Source organism: Acomys minous (genome assembly GCF_964271855.1).
Source record: "Acomys minous genome assembly, chromosome: 1".
Classification (NCBI taxonomy): Eukaryota; Metazoa; Chordata; class Mammalia; order Rodentia; family Muridae; genus Acomys; species Acomys minous.
The window spans coordinates 13,466,393-13,493,153 of record NC_140483.1 but is presented as its reverse complement, the minus strand read 5'-3'; the positions used below and the strand labels follow the sequence as shown (position 1 = coordinate 13,493,153).

General features: G+C 42.6%; 1 protein-coding gene and 1 long non-coding RNA gene across 7 annotated transcripts in view; one reads left to right on the top strand and one right to left on the bottom strand.

Moving 5' to 3' along the window:
* Window positions 1-6,247: 6,247 nt before the first annotated feature.
* On the bottom strand, window positions 6,248-13,930 carry LOC311604298. The gene is made up of 3 exons (XR_014781446.1): window positions 13,883-13,930; window positions 9,322-9,504; window positions 6,248-7,368 (listed from the first exon to the last, which is right to left on the bottom strand). It is a non-coding gene; the product is annotated as an uncharacterized lncRNA (long non-coding RNA).
* Window positions 8,697-26,761, top strand: part of DNAH14 (dynein axonemal heavy chain 14) — a 230,415-nt gene continuing 212,350 nt past the window's right edge. For 5 of the 6 annotated variants that reach the window (XR_014781397.1, XR_014781398.1, XM_084793763.1 and 2 more), the window contains exons 1-5: window positions 8,697-8,866; window positions 12,976-13,087; window positions 17,150-17,289; window positions 22,310-22,450; window positions 25,191-25,318. Coding sequence is in view for 4 of the 6 variants with exons in the window: in XM_084793763.1 (XP_084649889.1) it covers window positions 13,011-13,087; window positions 17,150-17,289; window positions 22,310-22,450; window positions 25,191-25,318 (486 nt within the window). In the remaining 2 variants the exon portion in view is untranslated. The remainder of the gene's footprint in view (window positions 8,867-12,975; window positions 13,088-17,149; window positions 17,290-22,309; window positions 22,451-25,190; window positions 25,319-26,761) is intronic. The other variant, XM_084793762.1, reaches the window with a different exon arrangement.

Genomic DNA, 26,761 nt, shown 5'->3' with positions numbered 1-26,761 from the left:
GAAGGAGATTCTTTGATGTGGGTGAAAGCTACGCTTACCTGTGTTTGTAAAGATAGATATTTAGAGTACAGTTAGAAAGTGTATTGGTTTAAGAAAACGATGGAAGTAAGTTCCTCCTCTAGGGTCTATGACCTCTCCAGCCATTGGTGGGCAGCTAGGTATTCAGTACTGGGCCTGAGTTCCCTTCTGTTGAGTAGGTCTTAGGCACCATTAGACAACTTCTGGTCACTGCCAAATACAAGTGTCACTTCTAGAGCTTGGGGATGGATTCCTTGGGTGGTCATCGTCATGAGTCACGGGCTTTATAGCTGGGTGGCACTACTGGCTGTTTCTCTTGCTTGGCTGCTCACGCACAGCACCTGCAGCTGTTAGGAGAGCTAGTCCTCAGGTAGAAGGCCTGCATGCGGGCTCCGCTCAGTCACCCCAGACCCTGTGCCTGAAGTATGTGCTGTCTCCAGCAGTAGGGTGTTACAGTATTTTGTATCCTTTCAGCCTACAAATCAAATAACTGACGCAAAGAGACTAAAACATACTTTAAAGCTGCCAGCACTTCGCCGGACAGAATCTGAACTGATTCTAATCTACTAAACAAACTACTCTAAGCCTTATAACATACATATATTCCAAACACTTGCCACTATGACCCCTGAGCCGGTCCGCGTCCAGTTCCCACCGTCCTCCTCCAACCATCCCAAAAAACCTCCCTTTCTCTCTAACCGTCACACTTTTTCTCCTCTCCTCCATGAAGTCCCGCCTTCCACTTCCTGTCCTTCTGCCCAGCTGATTGGCTAAACAGCGCTTTATTGATGGTTGATACATTCACTTAGCACTCCTCCACAGTAGGGTTTTACCTTCAGGTTTTAGGAGGCAACCAAGGGCAAAGGCCTGTCTTCTCAGAGGAGTCTCTTAGGCACCCCTGGCCACCAAGCCACATGAAGATTTCCCGTGTCTGCAACTATGGCTCCTGTCGGGGACATCGTCACCTACTGCAGCATACTTTTCCTGCTTCTCTCCTCAGTTAAAGCGCCCCCATCCCACCCCCTTCAAAGACCTGTGACCAAGTGTCCCCCTCAATACAGTTTCTCCTCTTTCTCTCCTCCCATGATCCCTTTCTGCATCCTTGGCTTTTACAGTTAATTCAGGTTACATACATCAAAAGACTGAGAACTAGGATCCACAAATAAGAGAGAGCAGGTGGCATTTGGCTTCAGGGCTAACTCACTCCGTATAGTAATACCTTCCCGCTCCATCCATTCACCTGCAGGTTTCGTTTGTCTTTACAGCCGAATGAAATTTCACTGTATAGCTCTTCACTGCAGATGTTCAATTGTACAGCATAGCTACCACTTCGCAATACATCCAGATTCTGGGGCCCACTCCTTTGTGACCCTGCCCATGGCACTTTCTGGATGTAACACTGCTGTGCATCCTAATCTATCCCAGCTGTGGCTGCTCCATGACATCACAGCAGGGGCCGGCTCCTAGTGGGGACAGGGAAAGCAGCCATCGATTTGCCTAAAACAGAAAATGATTCTGGGCCAGGATGCGAATAATTGCATGACTTTCTAGCTGTGCTGCACCATGGAGCAAGCCTCTTCCTGACTTTGAGGCAATGGGTTTCCACTTTGGTTTTGGTAGGTGGGGAGCTGTGGTGCTGGCGGGGGATGGGGGGGTGGGGGGGGAGGGGAGAGGGGGCGTGGGGGATTTCAGCCAGCAGTTCACATTCCACTGTCTGTAGAATGGGGCAGTAGATTTTGGTTTCCATATTTGCCGTATATAGAGAGAAATATAAGTATAGATTATATAAATAGATAGGTAGGTAGGTAGATAGATAGATAGATAGATAGATAGATAGATATCCTTTTAAATGTACTTAGAAAAAATTTTTTAAGTTCTGGCCCTTGTGGAAGATCTCCCAACAAAGCACTAAGAGGATCCATAATTTGAGTTACAAGTACTGTGCTTATAAAGTGGTTGTGGGGGCAGGAGGAGTGATTTCTTCTAAGGCAGAGTGTGTCTGGCTTATGTTAGGGTTGTGTTAAAGGCTTCAGGCATATTTCCTTTGTGGTTTTGTTTGTCTGTAGCATGCTGGAAAGCTGTGTGAAGGAAAGTGACCAGGGTCCCTCAGGGGCAATCATGGCCGCAACAGATAAAGCTGAATCTACACAGCACACTCGCGCCCTAACACTTAGAGAGCCCTAATTGTATTCGCGTTCTCGTGAGACAGAGGCAGAGAAACTTAACACACACAAGGGCGGGATGCCACGCGACCACAGAGCAGAGTGATATAGCCACAAGCCAAGGGAAGTCAGCAGACACCGGAAGCTGGGAGAGACCAAGGAGGGCCCCACCCCTTCAGCTCAGGAAACTCAGCTTCCTAACCCTGGCACTCACCATTACCTCACTGACTACAAGGAGAACCTTTACACACCATCTCCTTCAAAACTCAAGCAATGCTATATTGACGACCCTCTATTTACACAGTTGCACTCAAAAGTGCTATCAGTTAGATTTCCTACACATCAAACTGCCTTTATACTTTGGGTTTCTAAAATGACTTATTCAAGGTATACAGTAGACTAGTGAGCCTATCAAAAGAAAAGATGGAAGAAAGGAAACAAAGAAAAATAAACCAAAAAAGCAAAAAACAAATGCCAGGGTACAAGTGTCTAGTCACAGAATTAAAATACCCCATAGTTTTCTGGAAGTTGTTGAAGTTTCTCTTTGGGTAATACTTTTCAGTTGAGCGATATTGAGGACTCTGAGGGGCTGTGCGAAAGGTGGTCAAAGTCCGTCCCCGTGAGCCTGAAGGAACGGAAAGGAAACAGACTCCCTGAGCACAGCACGGTGTTAACTGGAGCTGGCAGGCTTCAGGGCCGAGCACTCCTGCCCGCTCAGACCCATTGCTCATGAATGCTGTCAGTGAACTCATTGCAAATGTGCATGAAAGCAATTAAGATTTAAAAACATATTCCAAGCTCAGCCATCGCTCACATTTTTGATATTCAAATTAGAATTAACCAGGAATGGATTAGTCAATTAGAAGGTAGATTTGTGGGCACTTGTCAGGGTTTTGGCCATGTGTGCACTGCGATAACCTAAAATACCTAAATTTTAGTTCATAAGACGTTTTTAGAGTTGCAAGGAGCCAGCAGCAAACGTGCAAAGGAGCAGAGCAATGCTTTTGACTTTTTAAGCTCATGTTTTGAAGATTATTCCCTCTGGAGAAATAATTTCCTTACATAGCTATGCATCTATTCATCTTTTTCTTTTCTTCTTTCATTCTTTTTTTTTTCCTTGCGGTGCTTACACTGGTCACATGCTAGGTGAGTCCCACTCCATAGAGCTCTATGCTCCCAGCCCTGGAGAAATGATTTTCAATGCCGATTAATTTTGCCTTGGGACAATATAATGATTGTGGTGGGGGTAGGAATTATGCCTGCAACAATGTAAACGTTCTACCAGGCTAAGAACGCAGGGAGAAACCACTTGCTTTTGCATATTTTGTTCAGCTATAAAAGCACAGTGAAAGTATTGGAACATATGGTTGAAACTGCAAAAAGTGTAATATGAGGCCTTTTCCACTTATGCATTTGGGAGCACTTCTATTTTGTGGGCTAATTAGAGTGCTGACTAAAAGAGAGAGATCATCTTAAAGGATAACATACACAAGGACACAGGGACAGACAGATAGACAGACAGACAGACAGACACACACACACACACAGACACACACAGGCACACACAAACAGGGACACACACATACGTAGACACAGATACAGACATACACAGGTACACACAGACACACACACACACATTTAGTTCCCAGCACCACAATGGGTGTTCACAACCAGGCATAACTCCATCTCCAGGGTGTATGGCTTCCCTCTCCTGGTCCCTATGGGCACCTGTATGGTCATGCTTGCGCACGCGTGCGCACACACACACACACACACACACACACACACACACACACACGCTTCCATGCTTAGGATATTCCTGGCAGACTGCAAACTGAAACTCTCTCTGCCTTTAAAAGTAAGCAAACGAACAACTCACCTAAACACAAGCAGAAAAACTAAAGAAATCGTAACACTTGCAGGGAAGTGGCTAAAAGGAAGATGTCATGCCACGCAGAGTAAACCGGGCTCAGAAAGACAATTGTTATGCATCTTTCCCTTAGGAGGAGTAAAAAGATGGGCAGAAAGTGTAACTATTGGAGGAGAGGAACGCGGTAGGGAACAAGAGGGTAATGGAAGGTTTGCTGATGGCTTGCCCTCTGCACACACCTGGCCCTTCCGTTTGTTCCATCATACCCTAGGACATCTGCTTTACATGAAGTGCCAATAGCATCACGTGCCTCCTTGGCTCCCAGACTGTGCCATGCTTATATGAAAACGTAATACAAACATTTTGCTCAGTTAGTATGTACTAGTCATAAGAATAATAAAAAAGGTTATTGTTTCTGTCTCAAACTTGGTAAAAAAAAAAAAAAAAGATTCACCACAGAAACCTGCAAGAGTTAACATTGATAGACTAGTTCAGTGTGAGCAGGAAAGGCTAAAGGGATGAGATTGTTGAACACCAGGGGTTCGAGGCCAGCCTGGATAGCACAGCCCCCCCCATCCTTTTTAAAAAGAGTCACATGCTGAAACTCTGCCCCGCCCCCAGCGCCATGATATTAGGAAGTGAGGGCCTTGGGGAGTGCCTGAGATTCCATGGTGGGTCAGTAGCCTTGGAGGAAGGGCGGAAGGTTGTGGATATGCCTAGCTTGGGGAGGGCTTGCCTGGTCTGTGCAAAGCCTTGTGTTGAATCCCAAGTACTGCACTAAATAGCAGCCACCCAACACCCTGCTGAGAAAGAGGTAGGGGCAGGAGGGTCTGTGGTTCAAGGTCATCTTTGGCTAGATAATGACTTCAAGGCCAGCTTTTCCTACCAAAACTGCAGCAACAGACAGAACAGAGAGGAGAGACCAGAGCTTTCTTTTTTATGTTCAAGGAAGAAAGTCTGTCTAAATCCGGTGACAAAGGTGACCATCCATACACAGGGAGGTGCCCCTTGCCAGACAAAGTTTGCCTTGATCTAGAGCCCCCAAGCTTCCAGAGTGGTGAGAAATAAATGCCTATGGCTTAATCCACCTATTATGTCACATTCTCTTACAGTAGCCTAAGCAGATGGGCACACTATGTGAGAAGTCTATAAAGGCGTGTGCACACATGCGTGTGCATGTGTGTGTGTGTGTGTGTGTGTGCATGCATTCGTGTGTTGGGGGATGGGGTTGGCATGAGATGACTGAAGAGACCACAATGGGCATAAGCCATCTCTAAAGACCATGGGTCTCAGCTAAGATACTTCCATAAAATGCAGGCATGTGATGCTGTTAACATTTCACGTAAAGTAACAGCCCAGGGTCATGGGCGGAGCAAGCAGAAGGGAGGCCCACGTGGATGCAGAGGAGCAAGTGACATGAGGACATTGCCAGAGCCTGAGAAATAAAGGAACCGATGTTTTCCCAACTTTCTCAAGTATTTGCACATGACCAGAAGACTGATTTATCCTTTACTATATCTCTTAAGCATTATTTATTATTATTTTAGATGTTTCTCTACATGTATGTTTTGCCTGCATATATGTGCTTTGTGTACGCACAATGCCTGCAGAAGCCGGAAGAGGGCATCTGGTCCCCTAGAACTGGAGTTATGTATGGTTGTGAGTTGCCACATGGGTGATGGAAACTGAGCCAAGGTCCTCTGCACCTCTTAACCACCGAGCCATCTTTTCTACCCCTGGAGTGCAGTTCTTAGTTAATGCTTACCGCTTTTGCATCCTAAAGTTAGTCCAAATGCTGTGAGTCGGACTTCGGTGTTTTGGATGAGTTTAATAGGAATCTGAATATCACATGATGTAATGCTACCACTATACTATTCACTTTAAAATTTTGGAAACAAGTCCTTCTTCAAGAGTGGGAAGTTTATAGCATTTCTTTTTCTTTCAGTTCCACACCACAGTCCCTGAGATTTTCATCTTAATTTGTTGTATTTTCGTGCTTTTTTTGGTTGCAACAAAAGCACGTATACATTAGATTGAGTTGCCATCACGCTTATTATTAGTATATAGTGGGCCAAAATGACACAAATCTAATACTGCTTTTATAAGTATTATTAAATAAAGCAATATTGATTTAGAAGTCAATTTTGCTATGTAAATGGTGTGCTTTTGCCAAGTGTTCCTGTCTCTCTGGGTGAACGTGAGTTTTCTGGATTACTTACAGACTGAAGAAGGGTTCATCAGCAATTGTATTTTTCATTTTATACATAAAAGAGGTAAAAACTAGGTCCACATAAATGCAACACGTAAAAAGGGAAAGGTTTGTTGTACTGATTCTTTGAGCCCTCAGACATAGGAAAACTCAAAATTACATTTTATCATCAGATATTTTGATAATCTACCACCTGATACTAGTCTGCTAGGTCTTCCTGCAAGGCTTTAAGAATAAGGATTGGGACAGGTTGACCTATAGCCCTCCAGGTCCTGGTATTTTCAAAGAACAGAGAAAACTCTGTGGCACATGCTTGGCTCTGTAGATAGTTGGTTCTTGCTACTCACGGAAATTAAAGGGTCTGTAAAGGCACAGCACGCACTGACTTAGTGATTCTGAACCATTATTCTGAGGATATATGTGATTAGGCTCCCATGGGCTTTGGGGCAACACATTTGAATGAACTGATTGATACATGTTTGTTTTGTGTGTGTTTCTGTTTAAATACACTTTACTTGCATATTTGATTTAGTACCTTTGAACTCATTGCTAAACAGTGCTATCATACATGCTTGAGCAAAGTTTACCCATGTCTTTCCCCTAAGGACATCAAAGCATTCTTGCACTCTGGGGCACTCAAGAGAGCTTTAGCAAGATGATTCTGGGCCACTTGGGACTATGGAACTCTCCCCCTCCAAAGCTATAGATGTAAGAAAAATGGTTCTAACAATACCACAAAAGTAGGCAATTAGTCACTATATAAGAGCTGGGGGGGAAAAAGAGGCCTGGGTTCTGTCTGTTTGACCCTAGCTAGGATCATGTGTGGTGAGCAACTCAAACTTTTCATCACTTTGTCTCCTGGTTAATTCTTACTGGCATACTTGCCTAGGCATAGCGCCACCCACAGTGGACTGGCCCTCAATCATCAATCCAAATAATCTCTCGTAGATGTTGTCACAGGTCAATCTGGCAGAGGCAGTTCTTCCTGAGCATCTGTCTTCCCGGCTGACTTTGGTTGTATCAAGTTGACAGTCACTAAGGCAGGGTCTGTATTGATTTTAGCACAAGTCTAGGATGAGAGTCCAGATGACTGAGGGCTTGTCTTTCTCCTGTAAAGTGAATACGGGGACATTGGTAAGGAGGGTTAGTAACAGTAAATGTTCATGCTACAAGTAAGGCTGCATGGGAAGATCTCAATCCATGACAACAGGAGTCTTTAAGAACATCCCACTCTTAGGGTCATGAAACTCTGCACCTCATACTCAGAAGTTCTGTGTCTAAGTTCAAAACCCTTTGTTTCACTTATGGCAGAGACTGGAGGCAGAGGAAATGGGCAGACTAACCTACGGCTTGTGCACAACAGCCGCAGGGTTGTGACAGTTGGATTTGGGACAGGAAGTGAAGGAGAGGAAAGGGTTGAGGTTGGAGCTCAGCAAGTATGATTTGCTGAGACAATATGTCTGGAGGAACAGCTGGCCTCAGGGGAACTCTTTATAAGCTGTCTTTTTTTTTTTTTAATCTATCTTTCTCCTTCCATTAAAATATAATCTGTTTGCCTGGCATTTAATTAAAATCCGACTCTTAAATTTCCGGCTAGCTCTATTAAACCAGGTATGATTATTGAACATAACATGTTTTTTAAAAAATTCCCTTTGAAAAATGGTGTTCCCTCACCTCCAACTCCTAAACACTCTCACGAAATAGCTCCCCAAAGAGTCAAAACCCATAATCAGATTTTATTGGAATAATCACGTCCTCAGTCCTATGAGTATTAAAAATTGAAAACCGGTTATTTTCCTCCTCAAATAGTCATCCATATCACAGACCCAACACGTCTCTATGTTGTTTCTCTGCCTTTGTCCTTACCAACAAATGTGAAGAAAGGAACCCATGGGGTGAGAATGCCTAGAGCCGAGTCCAGCACACAGTGAGTCCTCAATAAATAGATGGGTGAGTAAAATATAGGATGAGAAATGAGTATTCACATACATGTGTAATTTTTTTTAATCTTAGAATCTTGGATCCACTTAATTGAATGTATATAACCCTATTACCGCTCTCCTGAGGTTGTTTTGCTTTGAGATAGGGTTTCGCTAATGTAGTCCAGGCTAGGGTTCACATTTATGATCCTCTTAGCCACACTTATAATTTATAAATGTGGACATCAGGCTTGGCAATAACAGATTTTTAAACCCTAAATCATGTCCACAGGTTGTGAAAATCATAAATGAAAGGTCTCCTCTTTAAAACTCTCAAATTCTACTATTCGCGGCCAAAGATATCTTCCACGTGGGCCCTGCTAGGCAGGTTGGGCAGGCAGGACCGCTGGAGGGAGAGCAGTCTGAGCAGTCCTCTCAGGCTGACTTAGGCACTTCCGGTACCATCCCATGTTTGCCCCAGCTGCTGCCCCTAGCAACCACTGCGTGAGCAGCCTCCAGGTCTGCCTGCAGCTCGTTAGGCTTTGGCTCCCGGAGCCACGAGGCACTTGACCGTTATTGAGATGAGGCTGGAGGTATAGGCTCTGCCCCTGGTGATGTTCCTGGAGTGTGCGTGGTACTGAGGCCAGCAAAGGAAGAGGAGGAGGCCTTGACTGCCACAGCACACCAGGTATACAAAGTAAACGGCACCTGACCTGGGCCTCAGCTTGCCTGGGCCCCTTAGGAATGTTCTCACAGGTGTCCCAGAGTCCTGTCCTGTCCTCAGAACAGACGTTTCCTAGTTGATACTGATCAGCTAAACCGCGGTGAGCCATTCCCCGACTACGAGATTTTAAAGTTTTTTGTTTGGTTCTTTTTTTTTTTTTTTTTTTTTTCCAGTCATACATAAGTACCGTTTGTGCCCTTTGCAAAGCCTTGCTGGTGTTTGTCATCGTCATGCACAGGCTTGTTTGTTCTAGTTTGCGTTTCTGATGCTGTGATTCAAAACCCCGCAAAAGCAACTTGGGGAAGAGAAGGGGAGAGATACCAAGGCAGGAGCCTGCAAATGGGGACCACGGAGAAGCTCCTGCTTGCCCTTAGGCTTGTTCGTCTTCCTATCCATCTGTATAAGGATGCTGTACTCACAATTGTCACATAAAGATGCTCTGCTCACAGTTGTCACATGAGGATGCTCTACTCACAGTTGTCACCATTCTCCTATGTCCTCTTAGGGCTATCCTTCATCCTCTTGCAGCCAGGAAAATTCCTCTCACATAGGTCCACAGCACAGTCCAGCAGGAGCAGTTTGCCATTAGAAATTCCCTTTTCCTAGGTGGTATCAAGTTGACAACTGAAGGTAACTGTGACAGGGTTTGTATGCACACATAACACATGGTTCCTACAAGAATTGGTTTGGAGACACCTCCTCAATTCCAGATGCTCGACTCTAAATATCCTCGTGTTTATATCATCCTCTAGGAAACAGGGCTATTTAGAGGACTGGTACTATCTACCTAACACATGTAAACCTGTGTCAGAGCCCTGTGACACCGCAGTATTGGGATGATAAAGGCAATAGACAGACAAAGCAGTCTTCTGTCTGTGCCCAGCCCTTGTAGAGATACTCAGTCTTTGACACATGGAAAATGTAAGCTTTGCTTTTGGGAACGTTCTGGAACTCTTTGCTTGGTTCTCGAGTGCTGGAGTTATGGGTTTGTGGCATAGCGCAGCTACAGCCGCCCCCCCCCCCCACTTTTCTCTCCCCACTTTCTGTCCTCGTCCTCTCCTGTCTTCTCTCTCTTTCCATACAGGAAGCTTCCCTGAGGTGTTTTACATGTTAGCTAAACACTCTACCACCAGGCTGTATCCCCAGCCCTCAGTTTTTAAATTTTCCTCCAGAGAGAATGCAAAGACCTTATAAAAAAAAAAGCCTCAGTTAGTATCATTTCCTTCCCCATAGCTGTTAAATTATTATTTTGTATTTTAACCACATTCTCCTTCCTCCTACCCCTCCCCCCATGCCCTGTTCTTGCTACATGACTGAGGTTGGTCTTTAACCCCCAGTCTTCCCTCCTCAGCCTCCTGAGTGCTAGAATTGCAAGCATACACCACCACAGCCATACACTACATCTCACTTGTATGTATGTATCCTCATGTTTCCGGAACAGGGGGGAGGGGTGCGTGGAGCACATGTGTGTACATGCATGTGGAAGTCAGGAGGAATGCCTTGGGCATTCCTTAGTACTGTTCTCCCTTTCACTGAGGACAAGCTTTCCACTGGCCTGGAAGCTTAAAAAAAATATATATATATCATGGGTGATATCTTTACTGAGTTTTACTTGTTTGAAAATGTTATATTACTTAAATGAAATTTTGGCTCTGTATAAAATTCTTAAGCTCCTTTTCCCTGAAGAAATATCCTGACATTTGAATGTTGCCATGGAGATCCTTGATAAGTTTTATATTTGTCTGATCAAAAGGCAAGGGAAAATATCATTTTACACTTTAATTAATACCAAGCTTAAGCCACATCTCTTCTGCTTATTAAATATTTAGTGATTTTGACGAGGGCATAAATAGATGTCACCCAAGTCAAAGCAGTTGGGAGAGGCACATTGCTCTGTGGGAGGGGTTGGCGGATGATAGCCCACAGGCAGGCTCTGGCTTGCACGGATGTTTGCTTTGCACTCGACAAGGCAACAGTGAACATTCTGCAGCCCATTTGGTGACTGGTATCACTAATTTTGAATCCCAGTTAAGTGAAATGCTATCTCCTTTAAAGTAGCAAAGCTGTATTAAAAATATGCGAAGTGCTTGAAGACGCTGGGAGTGTTGGCTCATGTCATTTGGCTCCAGCATTCAGGAGGCAGAGGCAGGTGTGTTTCTGTGAGTTCAAGGCCAGCCAGGACGACATAGTGAAACCCTGTGTAAATGTGTGGTTTTCTATGCCAACCCTTGCTATGAATAACTACATGGGGACCTTTATATTTATTAAAAGCTTCAGGCACTGTAACTGGGCAGATGCTCAGCTATTCTAACCCAACAAATCTGGCGTAGCCTACTTCCCAGCCATGTGGCCTATTATCTGCCGGCTTAGTCTCACCCTGGCACCTCCTTTTTTTTATCCCTGTGGATGGTGGCTCTCTCTCTCCTCTGATCCCCAACTGAGACCCTCTCCCTGGGATCAAAAGTCCCGCCTTAACTCTCTAGCCTAACTATTGGCTTTTCAGCTCTTTATTTGACCAATCAGGAGGGGTTGGAGAACAGTATTTACAAAATACTAAGACAGGAGATGTTCATAATAATGACAATACCAAAGCCCAGACTGTAATCAGATCTCTGCTGGAACAGAAATCAACATTTGGATACACAGTGCACAAAAACATCATTCCAACAACCCTGTCTCAAAAAAAAAAAATCTGTACTCAATCATTATCATTTGTTTTGTTTTGTTTTGTTTTGTTTTTGAGACAGGGTTTCTCTGTATAGTGTTGGCTGTCTTAGACTGGCTTTGTGGACCAGGCTGGCCTTGAACTCACCTACCTCTGCCTCCGAGTGCTGGAATTAAAGGCATGCGCCACCATTCCCAGTTTATTTGTTGCATTTTTATCAATAAGACATTTACAGAAGCTCCTTTTTTTCTCATGGGTACTTAAACTATATGCTCAGTTTTGTCTTTTTACCTACAAAGCTAAAAATATTCCCTTTTGGATTGTTTCTAGAAAACTTAGCAACCCCGGCTCTGTCACAGACGCAGGAAGGCTTTGGTTTGGGGATAATTTTAGCCCAGTTCCTGTCCTTGGGGTCTGCTTGCTTGTCTATTTTGAGGTGTCTCTTCCCCTGTTTCAAGGTGTGACCCCAGCATTGCATCCTTCCGTTCTTGGCTGCGGAGAATGGCCCTTCCCTGGTGAATGCTGCTACTTCCTAGGTCACAACCGAACCTTTTGTGCCCTCTGTGTCTAGTCACCACGTAGACTGACCCGTATTGGCACAGTAGATGTCAGCTTCATACTCAAGGTTGGCATTTCTGGCATTTCTGTTCCAGTGAGCACTACCCTGCCTTACTTGATTAATCCAGAGCTCAGCTATGTGTTAGCTAAAGCCTCTTCTATCTCCCACCAATTTCTAGGCTTAAGCTCTTGGCTTAGTTACAGGGTACTTCTGCACATCATCATTTTCTGTATTGTATTAGAAATCCCCTAATAATCAAAAAGCTGTGCCCTATTTCCTCCCTCTCTGTTCCTCCCCATGTGTGTGTTTTATACAAGCTAAGTACATCTTCTTCCACTGATTTCCTTGCACACTCAGCACAAGATGTATATTTCACACACACACACACACACACACCTTTTGTTTTTCCTACTATCTTTGGGTGAATGGCAGTACTGGAAGTGGCCTTTTGGTCTTCAGTAGATTCTTAATTTATTTCTATACTTTGAGCTACCATTGGGTTGATTCCATAAGTTCTTTTTGATGGTCTTCAGGAAGGAAATGATCCTAAGACTTATAATCAGTAGTACAGGTGTAATGAAAACTAAAGTTGGGGTATAAATAAACCCATCAGTATAAGGAATAAGATGTGGTCTCAGAGGCACTTAGGGAATCTGGAGATTTAATCACAGAGGGCAGTTATTTAGTGCACATCTGGACACTATGCTGTATTCAAGAAATGCTCGCACCGTTTGGAATATTATGCTAAGTCTCTGAGAAGCTGGCAACTGTATCTACAGATTTGAGCATCAATACTAATAATGATCAACTTGTCTTATATTAAAAATACAACATGATTATGTTTTTTAGCATCAGCTATTTCATAGTTTCACTCCGGAAACCAGATGGAGACATACATACCCATTGATCTGACTGTTCGGAAACCAGATGCGGACAAAAAGAAACGCAAGTTGAAGCGAAGGTAAAGTAAGATACTGTAAAATAAGTGTTTTTTCTCCCTGGAATAAAACTTCAACAGCATATAGCTCCTGGAAAGGCCAGGGGGGGGGCTGTAGCTCGGCTAATAGAGTGCTTGTTTTCCATGCATGAGACCCGGGCCTCGGTGCCCAGCACTGTACTGACCCGACATGATGGCACATGCCCTTAATTCAAGTCCTCTAGAGGGAGAGGCAGAAGGATCAGAACTTCAAGATTATTTTTGGTTGGGAATTGAATTCAAGTCCAGTCTAGGCTACATGGGATTCCATCTTAACAAATAAACAAACAACCTTAGCGGGACGGGGGAGGGGGGGTTGGGGGGGGAATGAGAACAAGGGATAATGACACAAATGTACAAAAATGCGACAATGTACTCTAGCCTCAGAGTTAACTGTAAAATGTGTGTGAAGACTTATTGAGGGCTCTGGAGTTCCGGGAACCTTGGTTTCTTGGGAAGTGATTCTGAAGAGTGACCCATCTTGTGTCTGCTGAGGTGTTCTCTCAGCCCCAGCCCACTCTTGAATAATTGTGTCATTAAAGATAAGCAGCTCATGGCTAATGTGAGGGAAATACAAACAAATCAAAGACGCACAGAAGAAACAGATAATCTGGACATAGACGTTCAGCAATAACCGCAGAGATCTCATGATACAAACAGAAAAATGAGAAATAGTCAACTTTTAGAAATTAAAAATGTATAGCAGTTGAGTAAAAAGAAATAGATCTTGGAAATTAAAAAAAAAAAACATAGTATCTAGCTGGGCGTGGCAGTACATACCTTTAATCCCAGCGTGCAGCATGCAGGAGGCAGGGGCTGGAGGATCTAAAGAAATAGATAAAATACAAATATAATAGCAGAAATAGTTGAGATAGAAAATAGGAGAGAAATAGGGATGCAAAGTTAACAAAATAAAATGCTACAAATAAATCTGGGATATATGTCTAACAACAGTAAATAAAAAATAACTGAGTTCTTAGCAAAAGGCAAAAGATGCAAACAATTGAAGGGAAAATAGTTAAAAATAGTTTTGAGATTAATTTTTGAAAATGGCAAACTGAGCAGGGAGTGGTGGCTCACGCCTGTAATCCCAGCATTCTGGGAGTGGAGGCAGGAAGATCTCTATGAGCTCAAGGCCATCCTGGTCTACAAAGTGAGTCCAGGACAGCCAAGGCTACACAGAAAAACCATGCCTCCAAAAAAAGAAAAGAAACAAACAAACAAAAAAAGAAAGAAACAAACAAACAAAATGTCAAAACTGGATACAGTTAAAATGCATCCTGAAAAGTGTTAGAATATATCAAGAGATAAATAAAATGATGGAAAAACATGCAGGACAAAAGACATTATTGTAACTAAAAAGAAACTATTATTTGCCAGGACAAGAAGTCTATACAGGAAAGGTATAAGTGAAGATGAATATGTTGTAACTTTATGATTAAAACATTCACTTGGAAACCAGGCACAGTGGTAGTTCCTATAATGCCGGTGCTTGGGAGGCAGAGGCAGGAGGATTGCCCCCAAATTGAGGACAGCCTGGTCTGCATAGTGAATTCTATCTCAAAAAAACCACTACCACCACCACCCCCTGTCTCTTTTGTGGGCAAGAACTGTTCCAAATTCAAATAAGTCTCTTTGAACAAAATAAAATTGATAAAATAAGGGGGTAATCAACATGTCTCCCATTTTAATAAGTCACACATTAATTGACAGGTCAAGCATCAATGTAAATGATGCTTTAGAAGATGGAGACAGCCAGACTAGTATCCTGACTTTAAGGCAGGCAGAGACGCAGAAAAAGTTAGTTGTTGCCCCCCAACAACCCAAGATACAAATTCCCTACCACATTATATGAAACAATTACAAAATGAGTAGAGAAAGTCATAAAATCATTTTAACAAAGTTTTAAACATTTATTAGACATGGCATACTATTTACATTGTAAGTCAGTAACAAGTTAACTAGGAAAAACACCAAGCAATTATAAATTGACCATTTAAAGACACTCTTCTGAAACTAAAGCCACCAAATCATCCTGCAAGAGAAGGGTGGAGGTGCTAACTGACTGCCTTCTGATGGCTGCACAGTCTCATGGCAGCGGTAGAGGAGTGGGAATTGAGTCTGCCCCTTATACAGATTTCTTTAAAATTCATAACATAAATCATAAAGGCCATTATAGGTCAGTTCTATCAAAGTTAAGGGCTTTTTATTCATAATAGCCAGAACATGGAAACAGCCTAAGTGTTCCTTAGTAGAAGAATGGATAAAGAAGCTGTGGTACATTTACACTATGGAATACTACTCAGCTATTAAAAACAAGGAATTCCCAAATTTTCTGAACAAATGGATTGAACTAGAAATGATCATAATGAGTGAGTTAACCCAGAAGCATAAAGAGTCAAATGGTATATACTCACTTATATCTGGACACTAGCCCAAGGGATATGCCCCATGAAAGTCTTCACTTACCAGGAAAGTGGGACAGAAGGGAGGACATTCTATTGGGATTCTAGGTGAGAGAAGCATGGGAGAATGGGGAAATAGAAGGATCCAGAGGGTTCTAGAAACCTACAAGAAGAACATTATGATGGTCAGATCTGGGCCCAGGGGTCCTGCTCAAACTATGGCACCAGCCAAGGACAATACATACAGTAAACTTCTAACCCCTACCCAGATCTAGCCAATAGACAAGATATTCTCCACAGTTGAGTGGAGAGTGGGGTCTGACTTTCACACGAACTCTGGTGCCCCATATGTGACCACGTCCCCTGGATGGGGAGGCCTGGTGGCACTCAGAGGAAGGATAGCAGGCTACCAAGAAGAGACTTGATACCCTATGAGCATATACAGGGGGAGGTAATCCCCCTCAGGAACAGTCATAGGGGAGGGGAGTAAGGGGAAAATGGGAGGGAGGGAAGGAATGGGAGGATACAAGGGATGGGATAACCATTGAGATGTAATATGAATAAATTAATAAAATATATTTTTAAGTTAAGGGCTTTTTTTGTTACAGTATTTAAAACATGAAAGTCCAAGTTAAACATATAAAGCAAACCAGGCGTGGTGGTACAGGCCTTTAATCCCAGCACTCAGGGAGGCAGAGGCAGGTAGATCTCTATGAGTTCGAGGCTAGCCTGATCTACAAAGCAAGTCCAAGACAGCCAGAGCTACACAGAGAAACCCTGTCTTGAAAAACAAAGTAACAGATAAAGGTGCCAGTTGTGATAGTACACACTGTTAATATATAAAATGACCAAAGTTCACAAATAATAGGAAAAAAAAGGTTACATATAGACTCTGTAATGAAGATGCAACATTTAAAGATATTTAAAACAAAATGGAAACCCACAAAGTGCTCAAGAGGGAAAGACTATAAAAATGTTTAGTAGTGTGTCCATAAATAAGTCCACAGGCTGTCTCTGTGTTTACTGTCTGTCTCATGTTATCGTCTTTGTTAATAACAGTAGAATCATCCTCCCCCAACTCAAGAAATACATTTAAGGCTTTACAAAACCCCAAGCTACTTCCTTCGTATGAGTTTGTCTACTGTATAGGTCATTTGGCGTCACTGGTTTGGGATTCTGCTCCCATGAAGTCTTTGCCGACATTTTTAACCAATATGGATGTTCTCTTCATAAAGGAAGGCGATACGGGAGAATGGAACGGCCGAGAATGATCTCTGCCGCTCACTCAGTGGCGGAAATTAGCTAACTTAGTTCCTTCATCTTCAAAACCGAAGCCAAGCTCTAACCTTATAATAATAATGTATACTGTTTATTGTTTTATGCTAAAACCTGTTAGACCCGTTTAGCAATTAATTATTTCTATGTAAACGTTTTAAGTTTTGCTTTCCAGGTATCTAGGAACACACTGCTTGAAAGGGTAACATGGTGCTGTGCTTACAAAGCACAGAGGAAATACTGATTTTTATAGCATTATCCATGTCATTATTAAACCAAAGAATCTGTGTTAGTGACAGCTGTGAAGTTTGAGGTCATGCGTAGTCCATTATTTTCTTATAATTGCTTTTTTTTTTTGGCACCTTAGATATTTAATACATAAAGACCAAAGGTGCAAAGATGGCACGCCATCTGAGAACCCACCAGCTGAGGCCACAGCAAAGAAAACATCCTCCTGGTCCTTGAAATCAGAGAGTACAGAAGGAATCTATGAAGATTACCATCCAGGCATGGCGTTTATATGTTCTCTAACTGTAGCACTTTCCTTTAAAGTAAGAGCTTTGATGCCTAACTACTTCCGGGAGTTGCAGCACGTGGACATGCCTCCGAACATGAAATCTGCTTCTTAAGACCATCATAATCTAATGCATATGCAGATATTGATAAAATAACAGGAATGCCGCCAGCACCACCAAGATGCCCGACGCCTCTAGTCTCCTTATAGTGCTATCACTGTAAGCTAGACCTTTAAATGCATCAGTAGTTTCTTGACTCTTCACTAATTTCTGGCTATTTGATCACACACACACACACACACACACACACACACACATGCACACACGCATGCACACATGCACACCCAGCCCATCCATAACTACTGTAGTCCTGATTGCTCCTCCCTTCCTACGTCTTCCTTTGTCTTTATTCAAAGTCTACCATATCCAGTACGTCAGTTTTTAGCCACAGAGCTCTCTGTGTGTAGCTCTTTTATGTCCTCAGTCTATAAGCATGGGTGTCTACAGGCCTGCCCTGCAGATAGCTTCACCGTAGGTTTCTTAGGTATCTTCTCCATGCCTTCCTACCCACTGGCAGACCTCCCAGCATGTGGGTGTGTGATGTGCATAGCCCAAACGGACAAAACCCAGACACAAGCAAGCTGAGGCCTGTGCTCCCTTGTAGCACTCGCTGCTGCGAGGTCAGTATTCTTGACAGAGTAACCTAGATTTTTTTTTTTGCCTCATTCCATTTCTATGATTCACTCCTCACCTGCTCTTTTCTCCTCCTGTTCTACTGAGAAGAGTCTTCCATGGTCACTGGATGCTTCCTCCTGGCTAAGTCCTCAGAAATTATTGAAAAATAGAATAATTTACGTTTCACTCCACAATTCTGCAGAATTTTATTCTTTTGATAATTCCCTTTCATTTCTGTTGATTCTGTGTGTGCATATGCTCTGGTGCATGTATGTGTCTCTGTGTGTGTGTCTGTGTGGGGGGGGTCATTTGCACCGGTGTGGGTGTAGGAGTGTGCTCATGTGTGTACGCATACACCAGTGTATGGGTGTGCACACACGAGAACAGGCACATGAAAGGCCAAAAGACAACATTACGTGCCATTTCTCAGATGCTACTTACTTTGCTGTTTAAGACAAGGTCTTTTTCACTGGCCTGGCACTGGCCAGGTAGGCTTGGCTGAGTGGCCACTAGCCCCAGGGGTGTCCCTGTCTCTTCCTCAGAGGATTACAAGTGTCATCACACACTGCCGCCCTTGTTGCGTGGGTTCTGGAGAGTGACCTCGGCTCTTCATGCTTCAGCAGTGAGCACTCCCCCAACGCACCTCTTTCCCTGTCTTTCCAGACCCCTCTTCAGCTTCTTAGATGAGCGTTTCCTCTGCTTCTACATCATTTAGCTGGTGTTTTCCAGTCCATCAAAATTAGTGTTCCTTTTCTGTCTGAACTAGACCATACTTGGACCATTGTCCTTGTTTGTCACCTAAGCAACCCAATCGATAATTAGGCCACTCCTCCCACTGTTATCACCTCTGCCTGAAGATCAGTGGATGGTTTCCTGAAGGGGTCTGAGTGGGTATATGTACGTGAGTGAGCACAGGAGCCCATGGAGATCCGAGGTGTAGGGAGACTCCTGGCACCGCAGCTGCAGGCAGTTGTGAATCACAGGATGAAGGGCCTGGGGTCCAACTCAGGCCCTCAGAGCAGTGAGCGCTCTTAACTGTCGAGCCATCTCTCCAAGGTACCCCCACCCCTGATCATGCAGTTTAAGACAGGGTCTTACTATGTAGCTTTGGCTAGCCTGGACCTTGCTGTATAGATCAGGGTGGCTTCAAACTCAAAGAAATCTGCCTGTCTTTGCTTTTCAAGTGGTGGGATTAAAGGTGTGCCCCACCATCCCCAGCATCCATGAAAAAGCTGTTGAATGGGGAGTTAATATGATCCCATTTCCATTTGGAAAAGAATACAGATTAAAGAACAAAAGTTGACTCAGGGAGACAGGGAACAGACTTTAGATGTCATGAAGGTAGACTTCATCAGCAATGGGGGTGGACTGGAAAGAGCAGGAGATGTTAAGATGATTCCTAGGCTTCTGGATTTCCTAATGTAATGAATAGTAGAACTAAAACACACTAAAAGAAGACACCTCACACAAGGATGTGTGGGGTCTCGGAGAGAGGCTGTGAGTTTGATTTGGATACATGGAGTTGAGAATAGCTTTGGGTCCTCCCAGTCGGGATGCCGAGGCAACAGCTGAACATGATTAAGGATCCCTGAGCTGTCAAGCCTGAGATGATGTATTTGGGAGATAAGGAGTGGATGTTCATGTCATGGACACAGTACGTAGGGAAAGTGTCTATCAATTATGAGTGAAAAATAGGTCAGAGACGTGGGATTTGTCAGCTTGAGGCTGAACAGGATTGATGAAGAAATGAGTATGTGGTGTCACAGATATCAGTGGAAAATAACTGCATCAGAAAGAACTGAAGTTAGGAATGGCAGCTTACCCTGCAAACCTGGCCCTCAGGAGGCGGAGGCAGTATGGCGGTTGCAAGTTTGAAGCCAACCTGACCCACGTAGTAAGTTCTGGTTCAGCCAGGGCTACAAAATGTGACCCTGTCTCAACTTACATTCTGAAATATATTTAGGATATACATAATTTAGAATATATGTTCTAAAGTATGAAATATATTCTAAAGAATGATATACACACATGCATGTGCACACACACACACGCATATATATTAGTCTAAAGTATGAAACATCACTAACACACTCATAAAATCAGGAATGGAAAATGTCCACTGAGGGTACTGACCTCAACAGTGTAGTCACTTGAGTGCCATTTTGTTGTGATTCCAAGAGTGCAGTGGATTAGGAGCAGGATGATAGGTAATATAGTGATCATTTACAACTCTTCTGAGAAGGTCATCCTTGAAGAAACAACATGTAGTGATAACTGGAGAGGAGCCAAAAGGATGGATTTAGTGTGGGAGATAGAAGGAAATAGTTAACAATGTAGACATGAGGAGAAGAAATGTAAATAAAAGACGGAAAGGCTTCGTTTGGGTGTCAGGAAAGCCAGGCACCTCCCTTACTAAATCAGGAGGAGAGGGAACCATGGGCACTGGTTTTACGTGTCAGTGGCAAGTTGAAGAAATTTCTGTCTAATATCCTGCATGTTTCCTCCAAAGAAGCAATGGTGGGGTTGAAGGATAGAGGCTGGAAGGGAAAGTTGGTTTGAAAGTTAGAAAAGCTTGGGAAAACTTAAAAGTAGCCAATAAAAGGGAAAAGAACAAGTGGATTAAGCATCAATGGGACCGAAGTCCTGGTTTGTGTTCAGGGTCCCTTTACCTGCTGGCGCGGAGATGGGCAGGTCTGAGGAGGCATACAGGAGTATGTGTAAAGGCCACACCGTCTGACGTGGATAAAGAGAAACATGGAAAAAATTGAGGGATGATGGATATAAGGGAGTTGTGGACTGGTGGTGTGGACATGCTGGTGAGGTGAAGGGTAGCCACGCTGTGAGGTACAAAGCAATCTGAAAGGATGGAGGGAAAGGAAGATGCACAGTGTGAAGCAACAGTCACCGTGCGTGGACCAGGTATACATTGTTGAATTATATTTCTTTTAGGGTAATCTAGAAAAAACTGTGTCATAGATGTGGTGTTCTCAACCACAAATGTTAGTGATTCAGAAGTGGATATTCAAGGAGGTCTGGGATGTAGCGGAAGGGCAGAGCGTCAAACTGCTCTTAGTTCAGGAGCACGGAACTGGAGAAGGCAGCGCTCTGTGGAGCCAAAGTTACAAGCTAACCCAGTGACCAAGCAGTTGGATTCCCGTGAAGTGTTGCAGTCAGTGTGTGAAGTAACACAAAGCCAGGATCTTCAAAGGAGTAGGATTTTATTTTTTATTTTTGAAAGGTACAAATTATTTTGAAAGTGAGGAGTGAGAAGAAAAACAAACCCATTTTGCAATCTGGGCTATGTGTGGAGCTGCCGTTTGAGAATCTTCAGGGTAACCACACCTTCCTGCTCTTCCCTATAACTGGTCCAGGAACCCACATTCTCTGGTTGTCCATCTCCGGAGTGATGCTTTTACTCCTTAACTTCTCACGCTACTCCAAAATTCAAAACCTCGCCATCTCTCAACAGTAGATTCCTTGGGAAAGATGAGCATGGGAGTTTCACGTGGACCACACAGGTCCTCTGAAGTAGGACTAAAGGCTGGAATGGGACTTGATAAGACTTACAGGTCCCATCTGCACTGAGTGAGTTCTGCAGTTTTGCTTGTAGTTATGGTATTTTGTCACCTACTAAATTGTAGCTCAGTGCCTTTGCTGCATAAGTATTTGTTAAATGTGAGAGAACAAGTGAAGTTGCTTCTGCACATTCCTATTGTCAACAATTTTCCTGTCTTCTACATGTATCCCACCCATTAAGTAAGCCATAGAAGCGTAAGTAACACCCTTTTTACTCTTATGCATTCATATTTAGATATATTCTATACTCAGTCCCTAGTTTGTTAATTAAAAGATTTATTTCCTATGAGCATTCATTTATATGCTAAAGTTGTATTACAATAATAAAATTATTAACCAATTGACATTTACCTTAGCAAGGACTTGAACAGTATTGACTAATTTAACCCTTGCAAGGGCCTGAGGTTCCTACTGTAACAATAGGTGGAGTATGGAAGATGAAAAAGAGGAGATCGTTATGAAAAGTTGCCACTGTCATTAACTTCTATTCCAAGAGGCTCTTGTACCTCCCTGGCCTTCACTGCAGCCTAGTTATTAGGGACACCCTCTGGGCAAGGGCATGGCTATTTACGTGGCACCCTTCACCCTTCCGGAAGACAGCCAGAAGAGTAACACTTGTGTCTGTGAACCCAGGCACGCTGGCTCAGCAGGTGCTCCTCGCGCCTCTTATAATGGCTGACTATATCGTTTGGTGTGTGAAATGATGGTGGTCTTATCAGAGCTCACAACAGACAATTGGCTCGTAATGTTTTTCCTCACAGATTACCTTGACAAAAGGTTCGATCAACCATGTGCTGTGGCTTCAACGTCAACTGCCTCTGAGAGAAGGAAATCAAAAGTAAACAAGGAACAAACTTGTACCAGAACAAAAGCGAAGAAAATCCGCTCATATGACAGGGAAGGTATGCCCCGGCCCGGCAGCAGCTTGGAGGAAATGGAGCACACTGGCAAGCTTTTCCGTAGCTTTGGTGCTTATGTTGGACACCAACTCTATGGAAAAGGCAAAGTCTTACTGAGTTTTGCATGTTTGGTACCTCAGTTATTTCTTAAATTTTACAATGGAGTATTCAGGGATTATGCTCTCACTGAAGATCTTTTTGGAGCATAGTTTTAGAACTCCATGTAAAAAATAAATTATAGCCTTGTTTTATGCTTCTAGTAAAAACGTGCTTGTGTGCACATGCACATGGATGTGTGTGTGTGTGTGTGTGTGTGTGTGTGTGTGTGTGTGTGTGTGTGTTGAGTTGTTTATCACAGGGCTGGCACATGCTGGGCAAGGGCTCCACCACATAGTGGACTGTCAACCCTTGATTTTCTTACGCAGAAACTCACTATGCTCAGGCTGGCCTTGAAATTGACATCCTCCTGCCTCCGATGCTGGAATTATATGTCTGCACTACCACACCTGGTTAGATTTGAGATGTATATCTTTATCTGGTACAGAGATTAAATGTCCAAATAGTCAAGCACATTTTCACACTAACATTTTGACACTTCCTTTATATTCTAAGTCTTTATTTTAATATTACAAATTTTATAAAAAAGAAACGTTCCTGTCTCTTACTGGAACACCACCATCAGAGACGGCTTTATTGTCGAGTTATCATCAGAATCCTCACTCACACAGCAACGTTCAAGGTTCTCAATATTTCAGCAGAAAACCCTCATCCATTCCGTACTCAGCCACCCCTGAGTGCTGGCAGGGGGAGGGGATTCCTGCAACTTGTGCTAAGCAGTAGAATGTGGCTCGGATGGTGACATGTCTTTTTCTGGGGCGGGGGGTAGTGCACAGCATCAGAGCCCATCTTACTAGCAGACTTATTCTAGTCCCTCCTTTGCTGGCTTTGGGGAAACAGTGAAGTGATTTCATCTTAGTTCTGATGCTGTTTTATAGAAATAGCATAACTTTCATTTCTCAACCTGCATGACCTCGAAAGGGCCTGAGATACAGAACAGCATTTTAGGATGGGTGGCGTGCCGGCATGCCTGCATGCCTATGTGCTTTTCAGACCCTCTTGTGACTTGTTCTATTGCTTAATAAGACATTTCTGCACAACAAGGTCAATGGTTTCTAGAGAGAAGAGACAGTGCACAGAATGGGAGAAACTGTTTTCAAACTGTTCACCAGACAGGACCAATTTCCAGAATATATAAGGAACAACAGCTACAAAAACAAAACAAAACAAAACAAAAAAGACATCAGGAACCACCTGCCAGTTAGTAAATGGACAGGTTGTCTGAATATTTCACCACCACCCCCCAAAAGGCATAGTACACAAGCATGTGGAGATTGTTACTCATCGTTAATCATCAGGGAAATTTAAATAAGAAACACAGAGAGAGACCATCTCACACAAGTCAGCACATGGGAAAAGGTTACCAAAACTGGTAAGGGTGTGGGGAGAAGGAAACGGTGGTACCCTGCTGATGGGAGTGTAAACCCATACGGCTGTGGCAGAGAGCAATACAGAAAATGAAGGGAGCAAAGACACCGACATCTCTTAAAGATCCATGGAGGAGTTTCAAGTGTCCCAAGACAGAGAAGTGTTTAAGGAGAAGGAGCTGGTAATGACTGCTCTGGTCATTATGGTGATGCCATATCTGATATGTCACACACATGTACTGAGTGATCACATTTGCCCCTGTAAATATGTACACTTTGAAACTTATTTTAAAAACCAAAAAAATATATATAAAATGAACTTTAAGGGACAGTCTGCATACCATGGGAAATAGAAGGTGGCAAAGGGTAGTGTTGAGAGGCGTGAAATTATTAGCTGCTAGCAAAGAGATCAAGAAATACAGTTTGCAAGAAGTATACAGAGTGAGTGTCCTTACGAAAGATGTTTCCCCCAGGCTTGGTGGTGCTCGCCTATAATCCTAGCACTCAGGAGGCAGAGGAAGGCAGATCTCTGTGAGTTTGAGGTCAGCCTGGTCTACAAAGTGAGTCCAGGACAGCCAAGGCTATAAAACCCTATCTCAAAAAGAGAAAAAGGATGTGTCCTACCCACATTGCTTTCTCTCTTCTTCTGATCCTATTTGCTTTTAGTGCTGTTAGGCCTTGATAAAGCAAGGCTTTTGACTGAGCCCTGATCCAGTATTTTCTGTGGCATATGATCAGTGATTGTGTAACTAAACCTTTTTGTTATGTCTGCCTTCCTTTCTTGACACCACTCATATTTTAGTATTAATATTTTCTTATCCACAAATCTATTTCAGTTTTGGAAAACAAAATAGGTGATAAGTGCAGATATTAGAATACTTTATCCCTAAAGGTCTAACATATAGGCCACTAGCAACAGTTTCCTGTTCATATAGTTATTTTTCCCTTTCTTTATCTGTATTTGTGGGGTGTGTGTGTGTGTGTGCGTGCACTTATATGAGTGTGTGCATGTGTGCAAACAGGTATGTGCATGTGTATGTGCAAATTGTGATGTCTTTCTCAAACAAATAATTGGGTTTTCTTTTGAGCTCCTGTTAAAGCTTAATTTAAAACTATTGTTTCTTCTTTTATTGCATAGTATCTGTGTTAACTTGCTATTTAATTTCTCTGTATATGGAAATATTTGTAATAGCATATATTATTCTTACTGATGCCTATACTTTCACTTATATTGAATTCTAAAAACTTTTTTCTACTAGAACCGGAAGAGCCTGATGTTGTAAAACATATTGTTAGGCTAAGAGAAAAGCTGGGATGGACAACTCCATTATTCCCACGTTGTATGAAGTATCATCCTAAGACTATTGGTCCAAAGTGCAGTCTAAAGGTGTGATTCTATTTTATGCAATCTCAACTATTTAAAACTAAACTTTGAGACTCTCTTAACTTTTATTGAATTCATTGCAGATATCACATCAAAGCTCATTAATAACATGTTATGATAATTGCTGACAAATATAAAAGAATCGCAACATAATTTATTTCACACAATATTGTCATAATTATTTTTATGACATTTTTAAGTCTATAACGCAGCTTGTGTCTGCTCCTCCCATCTTTTCCTCCTATTAGGGTCACAGGAAAGTGGGTGTCTATGTCACTTTGTGATTTTAAAAAAGAAATAAAAGGAACTTATCTAAGAAACTTACTAGAAATGCGTGTTCTCATCTGTGTACTAAGCCTGAGTCGGAAACTGAGAGTGGGACTAGTTGTCTGTGTTCTCGGTAAACTGCTAAGTAGTAAGAACCGTGGCTCCAACCCCTGAGGTCAAGGGTTTTTTTGGCAGAATATTTGATTCCACTGTGAACTTCAAGATTAGGAACTGTAAAAACCTGTTTCTAACTGTGGTGTGGCTCAGTCTTTGATGCTAGAGTTTTCTGATTCCTGTAAACAAGTACTTGTGGTGTGGCTCAGCCGTAGCACACAGCTTTAGTCCAAGAGCTTTCTGTACAGAGGATTAAATAAAATCAACCCTAGGTCAAGAGGCGGAGCAATATGCCAGCTGACAAGGATTAAACAGAAAGGAGGGACATTGAGGAAGGGTATTTAAGACAGTGTGGAGAAAAAGAAGGGCCTTGTTCCTTCTGTGATGTGTTCATATTCAGTGCAAGGAAGTAAATTTGTAAATCAGATTCATGTAGTTTTGAATCTCTGTACACTCACTATGTTGTCTTGAGCAAGCTTCTGTCCTTTCTGAGCTTTATAGTTTCTTTGACCTTGAAATTGAGATAATTGGAATTACTCTAGAGAGCTGTGAAGAGCAAATTGAAAAAGAGTGTGCTATAGTACCAGGTAGGTTGTGGACAGTGTTTTCAAGTACAAAATAAAACTCTAGCTAAGCATGGGTGTTTTGGATTGTTGAGTAAATTATACTTAATTTGTATGCAAAAAAAAGACTTGATAATTCTATGTACATCAAGTTTCTCATAACCTTAGGAAATAAAATTAAAACAAAAATGGCATAATTGGCCAAATGGCTACAATAAAGCTGATAATTTTACCTAGTCACTCAATTGTCTTATTTCTTCTTATTTTCAGAATTTAAGTTTATTTTTGAAGGTCTCTTAGTACAGGTTGTAACTGGAGCCAAAATAAGAAAGCAAATAGCTACAGCATTGGAAACATCCTTCAAAAAGAAAAATATAAAGACTATAAAACTGAACCCACACTTTAAAAACCACAGTAACTAGAAACACTTTATTGCACTTGGTTGGGAAGTTTCTAAGAGTATCAGCAATTACTAAATTATACTTTTAATAAAATTACTCTG